The sequence below is a fragment of the Daucus carota genome, chromosome 6, assembly GCF_001625215.2.
Source record: "Daucus carota subsp. sativus chromosome 6, DH1 v3.0, whole genome shotgun sequence".
Taxonomy (NCBI): Eukaryota; Viridiplantae; Streptophyta; class Magnoliopsida; order Apiales; family Apiaceae; genus Daucus; species Daucus carota.
This window is the reverse complement of record NC_030386.2, coordinates 13,505,091-13,515,803: the sequence shown is the minus strand read 5'-3', so window position 1 is coordinate 13,515,803 and position 10,713 is coordinate 13,505,091. Positions and strand designations below refer to the sequence as shown.

Sequence of the window (10,713 nt, the reverse complement as noted above, 5' to 3'; positions counted from 1 at the left end):
TATTCAACATTAGTTATATAACAATTCAATAATGAAACTATATGTATTCAACATTAGTTATATGACAATTCAACAATGAAACTATATATATTCAACATTATTTATATAACTCCCAGTAGTTAATATTATTAAACTATATGTATTCAACATTATCTATATAACAATTCAACAATGAATTCTAAGAAAACTTTAAAATAATAAATGTTCAACAAAACAGGCACTAGAGTTCAACATTGTCACCCATGCCACTTTCCCTGTTGTCTGTACTTTTTTTTCTATTTCTTCTTTCCAGTAGAATTCTCATCCAAATTTTACAGTTTTCTTAAAGGACAATTCCTGAAGTCATGATAAACTTCTGTCTTGCAATTCCTGCAAATCCTCTTTACTTTACCAGAAAGTATAGTTGATTTTTCAGCATTCCCTCTTAATTCTCTTTGTTCCACACCATTTGTTTCGACATTGATTTGGAGGCTGGACTTCAATGTTAACTGGAATCTATGATCCAATAAACTTTTCAACAACATCTTTCTTGTTTCCGCAAAACAATACACCATAAAAGGGCTATAGCAACGCCAACGCTGAATTTTTCTCATAAATCGTTGTTGTTTCTTAACAAATTTTGACAGAGCTATATCTGTTGCAATATTTTTACAAACTGTTACAGATGGGTATAATCTTTGCAAAATCAATAACAATTTGCAACGAGTTTGTATGACCGTTGCGGTAGGGTTTAAAATTTTGGGCCCATAAAATTCCCGGGTCCTAAAAAGAAGCGTGCTTCCTTCTATTTTTTTGCCCGGGCTTTCCGCCCCAGTGTACACACATTGTCCAGCTGAAAAATACACCACTCTGCCCTAAGACGAGAAAGAGGCGCTCGACAAGAGATTCACATTCAAGCTCAAGAAACTCTCGAGCTCAAAGATTCAACCTGGAAAAACCAATCAAGCTCAGACAACATTCAAGCTCGGAGGTAAATAACTAAATTTTATAATAGATTTTCTTTCCCAAATTAATTTTCTTCCTCCAATTAATTTTTATTTGTTGGTAAATGAAATTTGGTGTTTCTTTTAGGGCTTGTTCACTGATTAGGGCTTCAATTGTGATTTTATCGAAACTTTTGAATTGGGCATTTTAAAACTAGGACTTGGATTAGCTTTTAAATTAGGTATTCAATTGTGTTTGTGTTTTTGTTAAGAATTGGGATTTTTAAATTAGTATGCTTTGTTTGTGTTTGCTATGTAAATACTGCTATTATTTGGGATATGGTTAGTTCATGTTTGTATATAAGATTAGCGGTGTTTGTGTTGTGCAAATGTTTGTTTGTGTTGAGATAAGTTTAATCACTTAGATTTCAGTGTTGCCTATATATGTAGATTTCTATAAAATTGTTGAGGAAGGAAACTGCGAAGTTGCTTGTTTAATTGCTCTGTTAAAACTGTAAGGTTAAAAATGTATACATCTTACTGCTTCAGTTTAACTACAGAGCTGATATAATGTTATTACAAGAGCTTCTTGGTTAATTAATCTCCATCACGTGGCCAAAGAGGTATATGATTATAGTAGACTACTTCCTAATATTACATATTTCATTGGATGTAATATGTTTTGTTACTTCTATAATCTCAGGGACAGTAATGTATATAAGTTGACATCAGCTACATAGAGCTTTCCCGGAGAAGAATATATTTTGGGCCTTCTCGAGCATATATTGTTTGGGCCTTTAGTTCATCTGTTTCCAGTTTAGATCTTGTGGCCTGCTCTTCTGATTTAATCTCATTTTAAAATTCAAGATCCTGGATATTATGTGATATCATCTTTTTCTACTTGTATCTGTTATTTTACCTTTTTGATGAATTTTATGTTTACTCTATAAACTTGATTAAAGGAGATCTCCAGGTTATTTGTTGATTATATGAGGGGGCGCCGTCCTAAGAGCCTGTTTGGCCAATTTCTTTTATTCCCCGCTTATTAGTAAGTGCAGGCTTTAAGATTGGAAGACTTATAACACTTTTGAGTTAAAATATATAATATAAATTAGTATCTGATTGATCCTTTTATGACCCGTAGTTCTTGGTGAGTGATATAAGAGAGCTGCTAAAGTCTTTTTGTTGTTGTGGAGTGTGGTCTTTTGCTTCAAAAAATTTCAGCTTCATGTTTTTTAATCTGCAGATTGTTCATTTTCGATCTCTTGAGAAGCCCAAGGAGGATGATTTTTGTCTAGAATTATGAGTACAACAATCTTATGTTATACACATCTTCTCCGACAATAATAGCTATTAGCTAAGATGGTTTAATGTTAAATTATAGGTCCAAATTACATACCTATGACAATGTCACTGAAAGAGTTGCACGGAATCTAGGACTGGAAGATCCTTCAAAGATCAGACTTATTCCGCACAACTGCTACTCCTAGAAACCTAAACTGCATCCAATAAAATATAGAGTAGCAGAACATTTGTTAGATATACTGGTGCATTATAATCAGGTTGCTACATCACAATGCCTATTTATGTTCATACAATCGGCTTTTTGTAGTTTGGTGTACATAGCTAAATGTTATACTGTCTTATATATTATGAAGAAGGGCAACTGACACATTATGATCGCATGCAAGCTTACAGTTTTTTGTTTTTCTCTGAATATATATCTGATATTCAGTACTATGAAGTGCTCGATACCCCTCTTCCAGAACTCCAGTGTCTCAAAACTCTGAAGTTTACTTTCCATCATGCAACTAAAGATGAAGTGATTCTGGAAATGCTTTCTGTCCAGTTGTGCTCAAGTAATTTAAAAGCATTTCATGGTTTTATTACACTTTTCTCAGGTTTTTATCCATAACGTCCGACTGCCAAATCAGAGCACTATAGGAGATGTTCTTAGTGAAATTAAAACAAAGGTAGATTTGGTTGGAACTTGTTGTTGAATACTTTTCTATGCTGCTACTATAATGCTTATTTGTTGCATGTGCAATCTCTCTCTGGTTGCAACATTAGTAATATCTCTTTGTACCTTTTTTGCATGCTTCATCTATCATGGTTGTTCACGTTGAGTTGGCAGGTGTCCGGTTAGTCAATTAGTAGACAAGTCGACGACTAGGCAACCAAAAATAATAATAATTTAATCTAATTGGTCTATTTAATTTGGGAATTTTTAAATTTGTTGAACCACAACTTAAGTACATTTATTTGTTATAAACACAAGTTGCTTCATGTATTGCCTATCTCATTTTTGATTTTCGTGATATGCAGGACCTTAAAGGAAACATCACAATAGCAGGAAAAAACATCAGCCACAACTACATTGGTCACAGTTGAATCCCAGTAGCAAAGCCTGGCATTTCAAAGCTTTCGCAGAATCCCAGCAACAAAGCCTGACTAGAAAGCATGCATATACGAGAACGAAGAAAAGAATAATGAGGCAGCAGTGTTATGTTCTTGAAATTTGAAGAAAAGTAAATACAAGGATTACAGTCTTCTTGACTTAATTAGTTTTAATTTTCTCTGTCTAGACTACATACTTTTATTTAGATTATTATGTATACGACTTAGATTTGGAATGGCTTGTAAGGCTTTGTAACTGTCATGGGACCGCTTTTGGGTTGGCTACTTGATGCTAATTGATATTCTGAATAGACAATTAAAATTTGTGGCTATATATGCATGGCTCTTTGTATTTGCAGCAATGACCTTTTCATTTTAAAAAAAAAAATTGTTGCTATTGCATCGAAATCTGTTGCAATAAATGTATAAAATTATTGTAATATGGTCGAAATCATTGCTATATTTTTGTTAAAAATGATTGCAATTGGTCTAATATTGTTGCCTTTAAGTCATTACAATGATACAAAATTAAGCTAATGCAATATAAGAAATGCGTTGCAGTAGACAAACATCTATTGCTATATCAATTTATTGCAATAAAAAAATTTCATTGTTGTATGGGGATATATTTGTTTTCAAATCCACCAATTGCAATGCGGTCAGATGCAATGCCAAAATTTTGCACTTTTGTTGCTATAGATCCTGTTGCAAAAAATATAGCACTTAGGGTAATGTTTTCTCGGCGTTGCTATAAGCAATCTATGGTGTAGTGCAACTAGCTTTCCTTCAAATTTCTTATTACGTAATTTCTATTTTACATCTTTCAGACAACTTTGAATCAAATCAAGTGCTTCCTTATTGTCACCGGCCAAACCCATACATGTCAAACCAAATATCATCACAATAACACTAAATTTCTCTTTATCATCACTTGTTGTGTTTGAAACAATTCTTGTTGCATTTTTCTCAGCATTTTTCATCCATCTATTCAGAAGAAGATGTCGTGGTAGCTTGTGCACAAGAACTTGTTTTAATGCAAGAATCAAATGACTGCATGGCAAACCAATTCCTTCAAACATCCTACAAGAACACTCAAGTTTATGATTTTCCAAAATGTGCAAAACCTGTACCAAATATAAGTGAATTAATATAAAATATAAACTACATGCAAATATGAATAATAATTTACAATGACAAAAAAACATTAGATAATAATTGAATGCATTTTAATAGTACTTCAGGAATACCTGAAATTGTTTAGCAGATTTAAGATCATGTAATATAAACTTCTTTTTCAACACCACTCATATCCTTTATTACCAAGTGGAAACAAGCATCTCGTACTTGTTTCTGGAATTTATAAAATATTTCACGTGTGTATAACTCTGCAGCATCCTTTTCTAAAAATAGTTATGTATCAGTACTTGGGAACGCAACATTAGATTTATGATTCAAGTCTGAATTGATATTACGTTTCTTATCCATTTGTTATTCAACAATGCAAACAATGAGTTAGATTGTAGGAAGGGGGGGTTTAAATACAATCTACAAAAATTTTCAACTAATTTTTGTTTTAACAGATTATACTCTACATTTAAAATTAAAATAAAATTTAAATATAAAACTAAACTATTAATATACTTAATATAATTATTAAATATGAGAATATATGTATAAGTTTGAGAAGAAGCTGACGTGGATGTAACATAGAGGACGAACCTTCATTCAACAGATATAGCGTACTTGTTTTGAGGTAGGTAAAAATATACCTAACAGGTGAGCCCGTTGAAGTGGCTCATTTTTGGAGCTATTAGGGTATACAGCATGCCAGCTAGATATTATAGCTAATAGATGCACAGGTTTGGAGGTGCTCTAAGGGCTCTTCATTTTAGACCACTTAATTAGCCCAATAATTAGAATAAACATAATATATATAATTGTCTTTAATTTGTATACTCACATATTATTATTACATTATTAAATATAATCTAACACTATGTAATAATTTTGTAAAGATATAATATTCATGAATTGTTTTGTGTCTATATAAAAAGGGTTTAACGCATGATACCCTCGTGGTAATGTTTCATTCTCAGCTACAAACTTCTGTTAGTAAAACATTAACAAAACCTTAATTTTAATAACATTCATCATAATTTTTATAATATTATAATAAACTTTTTAAAAGAAATCAGTTTTTGGAATTGTTAAACTACTACTGTGCCCCTTCTATTTTATTATATACACCCACCCCCATTTTCTTCTCCCTTCTGCTCTTTACTCTCCTCTTTCTCCATCTCGTGTTTATAATATCTTTCCAGTGAAACGCCAATGCGTCGCTTCTGCTCCATTTGAGCTCTGTTATGACACTATGCATATATATTCCTTAGCAATCACAATCTCGCAATGTACTGCAAATGTGGCAATCTAGTCTATGTAGTCAAGGTGTTCGACAAAATACCTCAACCAAACTTTGTTTCTTGGATAGCTTTGATATCTGAGCCTTTCTCAGAATTTGGCATTTGTGGACGCAATTATCACTTTTGGAGAAATGATGGTAGGAATGAGTTTGCGTTTTCGAGTGTCGTACATGATTGTTGTGTTGTTGTGTTGGTGGGAATAGGGGAGCAAGTCTTTTTGTGTTGTTGAGTTGGTAGGAATGAGGGAACAAGTACATTGTATTGCACTGAAAAGTGGGTTTGGTGATGAATTATTTGTGGGTAGGTTTAGTGGTGATGAATTTTTTGTGGGTAGTGATGAATGATCTATGGGTATATTAAAAATGGTGATTTTGAGAAAGCGTTGTTAGCTTTTGTTAAGATGAGAAGGGAATATATTGTTGTTGATCAACATATTTACTGAGTTTGGGGTTGTCACACTAAAAAGCCGACTGATCTCGCTATATTTATCATAAATAATGGGCTGATCTGAAAAGTAACAGCTGACTAACGTTTAGTCTAACAGAAATGCATCGCTGGGAAAGTTTTTATACCTGGAGGGTACCAATTACCATGCGTGAAAGTCAATGTAGTTATACCAACGAAAAAAGCCAATTACATGAGTGTATCATAGAGAATTTCTCAAAATATTATAATTTAAAATATATAAATATTCAACAATCCTTTTTTATTAGTATTTTTCTAACACGTGCAATTTTTAACAGAACTCGTGAACATGACAGATTTTTTTTTTTTTCTCATTTTCTTTATCCTTTTGGTATTTTATATAATTGTTTACAAGTATGATCAACTCCCAAGCATATATCATTACTAAATACTAAGGCGTGTATTGCAAAGATAATTTTCCTTGAGGTAAATGTTTTCTATAAATGCGCTTTAATATATATGACCTTAATAATTTTTTGTGACTTACGGGTGGGGAGATTACTCAAAATTAACGTACATATAACTGCTCCATTTTATATTCCGATTAACTAGTTGAGAAACCGCGCGTTGCGGCGGTCTATAAAAATTATATTAATAATTCAATATTAATATTTGTGAAATGCAATAATTTTATGGATGTCTATAAAAAGTATATTAATGATTCAAAATTAATATTTGTAGGATAAAATAAATTTTATATTATAAAATCTTGATGTAATACCAATACTAATATATAAAACTGCAAACATGGACTATAATTCATGGTTAAAAAAATGAAAATAAATTCCTACACATAATTACAATTTTAAAACACGACGAATCTTAATTTTATTTGTTTTTTTTTTTTGAAAAGTAATCATGTTTTTACATTATCACCTTCCTCCAATTTTTTTGGATTGATTGTGCACAAAAACATATAACTTAAATCTGTGAGATAGCGGTTTATAACTAACTTTGCTTGTTACAACTTTTATTTTTTAATACTGTTTAAAAAGTCTTACTTAAAAGTTGCTTGAACGGAGTAAACAAATAATGCATGAATAATATTTTCCTGTATACAAAGTAAATTATATAAAAATTAACAACAACAAACATGTCCGATTAACAAAACAAATATTATAAAAGAATAACCAACAAACATACATCACTGTTAATTAATTTATTGATATCATCCATCAATATCATGTGAAGACTATATTCTTCTCGCGTGTTTAGATTTGTCGACTCCTACATAGCTGCCTATAACTACCTTTGCTTGCAACAACCTTTATTATTTTAATACCGTATAAAAAACATTCACTTATCGTTGCAGAAGAACGACACCACCGAGTTATAAATCGAGCAAGAGAACTATCACCAGACAGAGGTAGGGTTGTGGTATTGAGAGAGAGGAGGTTGTATTTAGATGATCTAAAACTCTACAACCTATAGGGGTATTTACAGGTGCAGAGAGACTTGTGTGCTAATCTTTCCCATAATTAAATAATCTGAAACAAAATTAGATTAAAACTTTCAAGCTACTATATTCCATAAATAATCTGAAACAGAATCAGATTCCGAAACTTGCTTATAATATATCTGAAACTAAAAAAGGTAATTTTAATTTTTGATATTTTTAATCCGAAAATTCCAGAAAATTAGAAAAATAGAACTGAGCGATGTGAGAGGCGCCACCTACACATCTCTCGCTTCTCCTTTATACAGAAACAAAATCAGATTAAAACTTTCAAGCTACTATATTCCATAAATAATTTGAAACAAAATCAGATTCTGAAATTTGTTTCTAATATATCCGAAACTAAAAATGGTAATTCTAATTTTTGATATTTTTCATCCAAAAATTCCAAAAAATTAGAAAAATAGAACGGAGCGATGTGAGAGGCGCCGCCTATACGCTCCTCGCTTCTCCTTTATATAAGTATATTGATATTGATGATTGATTATAGAAGTTTTCAAATTTAATATTAAATTATGATTTAAAATAATAATATAGATTTAAATTTTAAATATTGTAGAAGTCTTTTTTTCTATGAAATATGAAATTTGAACAAATTGAAGTCATGTTTCGCAACCAAACAATCAATCCCAAAAAAAGATCGGTGCCCTGTAGGTACAGTGTAAACCTGTGGTAACAATTAAAATATGCTCTGGCTTATAAGCAAAAATGCAAAATAAATCAATCTCAATTCCAACCAATTCAATTACAAAATACTATTTAGCTGATGAAAACATTGGTTTATCATGTGGGGAAAATTTCCACTAACAACCAAAACTTCACACATCCATTCTCACTGAGTAGCATCAATAAAGAAAAAATGGAAAGAAATTACAAGCTTATGAGGCTACAAGGCACACAATAAGCTTAGGGAGGTCCAAAAACCATTGTTTCTGTCCTTTGTTATTTTTCTGCCACAACTCCATTGCATAACAATAATTTAGAAATATTAGAAGACCATGACTGATAACAAAACGAATACAAACTTCACTTGGAGAAAGACCTCTACAGGCCCTGCTCAATGAGGTAATCTCCCAGCCTCTCAACAATCAGGTTACACTGTCCCGGAGTCACAGGTTCTTCGTACACCCCAAAAACCAGAGCTTGACCGGTTTTCTTAATGGTAATACCTCCAGATCCCTGCATTAGAGAAAATTTCAGTGTGACTACTTGATTTTAGGAATCCGTTTTTTCTGAAGACAGGCATAAAGTTGTTGACATAAACAGGCTTGTAACATAGCTTTTGAAGTTGATTTAATCATGTACATCCTCCATTATATATAAAATTGTATGACTTTATGAACTATATTTAATAATGAGATTAGAAAATGCAGACGCAGAGCCTTAATGCATAGTATAGCAAATGCATATCTCAAGTCCTTACAAGGCAAATTAACGACTATTATGTTCCAACTACACCGCCACATATTAACCAACTCCAAAGAGTTGGAACTTAAGATACCAAGATAAGGTGTATATGCCCTCATTGCACCTGTAACACATGAACTTCTGCTTCTAGGACATACGCATATGATTATGCGGTGAAACTTTTCCAGATATCCATCAAGGTAAGTTCAGAATTCAGATACAGTGATGGATATGGTAGAAGTTAAAACTGCAACCTAGTAAACGATATCCACATTATAAATATAATTCTAAACAGAGAGAATGGACACTCTACATCAGATTAATTCTGCTGTTATTCTATTATAGCACTGTTACATAAAGATCCTGCTAAATATAAAAACTAAATCAAAGAGCTGACTTAAATAACACACGGATAAAAGAGAACCAAGGTTACAAATCGATGATTTGCAGTTCAATTTGAAAAAAAATACCTTTTTGCCACGAATCACAGCATTAGGCTCTCCTTGAATTACCATGTACTTCACTCCTTCAATGTGCATTCCAGTTGGAGCAAGGTGACCAGGTTCATCAAAGTCTTTCATGATACCAGTTACTTCATCGGGCTTTAACTGCCATTTAGCAAAAAAGTTAAACAAAATTACAAAATCCAAACAGAAACCCAGAAAAGTTCTAAATTACACGACTCTATGTCAACATAGGTTTTAGAATCCGCCAAAGCTTTAAATAGTTGAAATGCTACCTCGATAGCCAAACAAAATTGCATACCATGGCAAATACAGAGATAACATTCAAAATTCACATTGACAAACACGTTCATCTGTTATATACAAATCTGACAATCACTCAAACAAACAATTCAGACGCTTTTCATCGCGTAACAACAAATACTACATTACCAGCCATCCTCATAAAACTACATATATATTTCATTACAAGACAATCCTCTCAAGACCTCAGGAAAACTAGTCACTTAACGCGGATAATCATTCGTCCCAACATAAAAATACACATGTAAGATTCACGATCTTTCCACATTGCATGTAAATTTTAAAATCTGAAATGATCCAAGATCACCCCACATATGCACATAGAAACCACGCATGATCAAAGATCAGGTAACAGATACTATATTATTAAAACCGAAACATTTCAAAAACGCAATAAGATGTGATCTAAAAATAAAATAAAAGAAGTGGTGAAAAGACCTTGGGAAAATTGGAGCTCTGAGCCCAAACGCTGCCGTCGTGGCCCATGATAGCCGCGGCGGTGAGATGCTGACCGGCATTGCCTTCGATCTCGCACATAAGATGATCGTCTACGTATGTTTGCCACGACATTTTGTTTTCTTTTGTATAATAATAGAGAAATAGGAGGATTTGTTCTCTGTTTAGTAGATTGTGCTGCAATGCCTTGGGTATTTATACTCTGCGTAAGTGCTCCAAAACCAAATTCACACCTAAATTTAAGATTAATCGCAACTTTTTATTACCAAATTCGTACTCATATAGTAATTGTTTACGAGTATGTATACCAGGTTTGATAAGGGTCACATAATTTTTGTACCACACACAAGATATTTATATTATAAATACATGCAATTTTAATTTGTCATAAAGTTAATGCGTTTAAATTAATGAACATATTA

General features: G+C 32.3%; 1 protein-coding gene across 1 annotated transcript; it reads right to left on the bottom strand.

Moving 5' to 3' along the window:
- Positions 1–8,370: 8,370 nt before the first annotated feature.
- On the bottom strand, positions 8,371–10,478 carry LOC108192423 (profilin). The gene is made up of 3 exons (XM_017372510.2): positions 10,274–10,478; positions 9,539–9,676; positions 8,371–8,840 (listed from the first exon to the last, which is right to left on the bottom strand). Exons 1-3 carry the CDS (start codon positions 10,403–10,405, stop codon positions 8,706–8,708), a joined length of 405 nt encoding a protein of 134 aa, XP_017227999.1. The 5' UTR covers positions 10,406–10,478; the 3' UTR covers positions 8,371–8,705.
- Between the last annotated feature and the right edge of the window lie 235 nt (positions 10,479–10,713).

Excerpts from the sequence above, each read along its gene's own strand:
- LOC108192423 (XM_017372510.2), bottom strand. The coding sequence starts at position 10,405 with ATGTCGTGGCAAACATACGTAGACGATCATCTTATGTGCGAGATCGAA. Across the intron at positions 9,677-10,273 it reads AGAGCTCCAATTTTCCCAAG|TTAAAGCCCGATGAAGTAAC; the intron begins GTCTTTTCACCA and ends GCTAAATGGCAG. Across the intron at positions 8,841-9,538 it reads CTGTGATTCGTGGCAAAAAG|GGATCTGGAGGTATTACCAT; the intron begins GTATTTTTTTTC and ends TCTCTAATGCAG.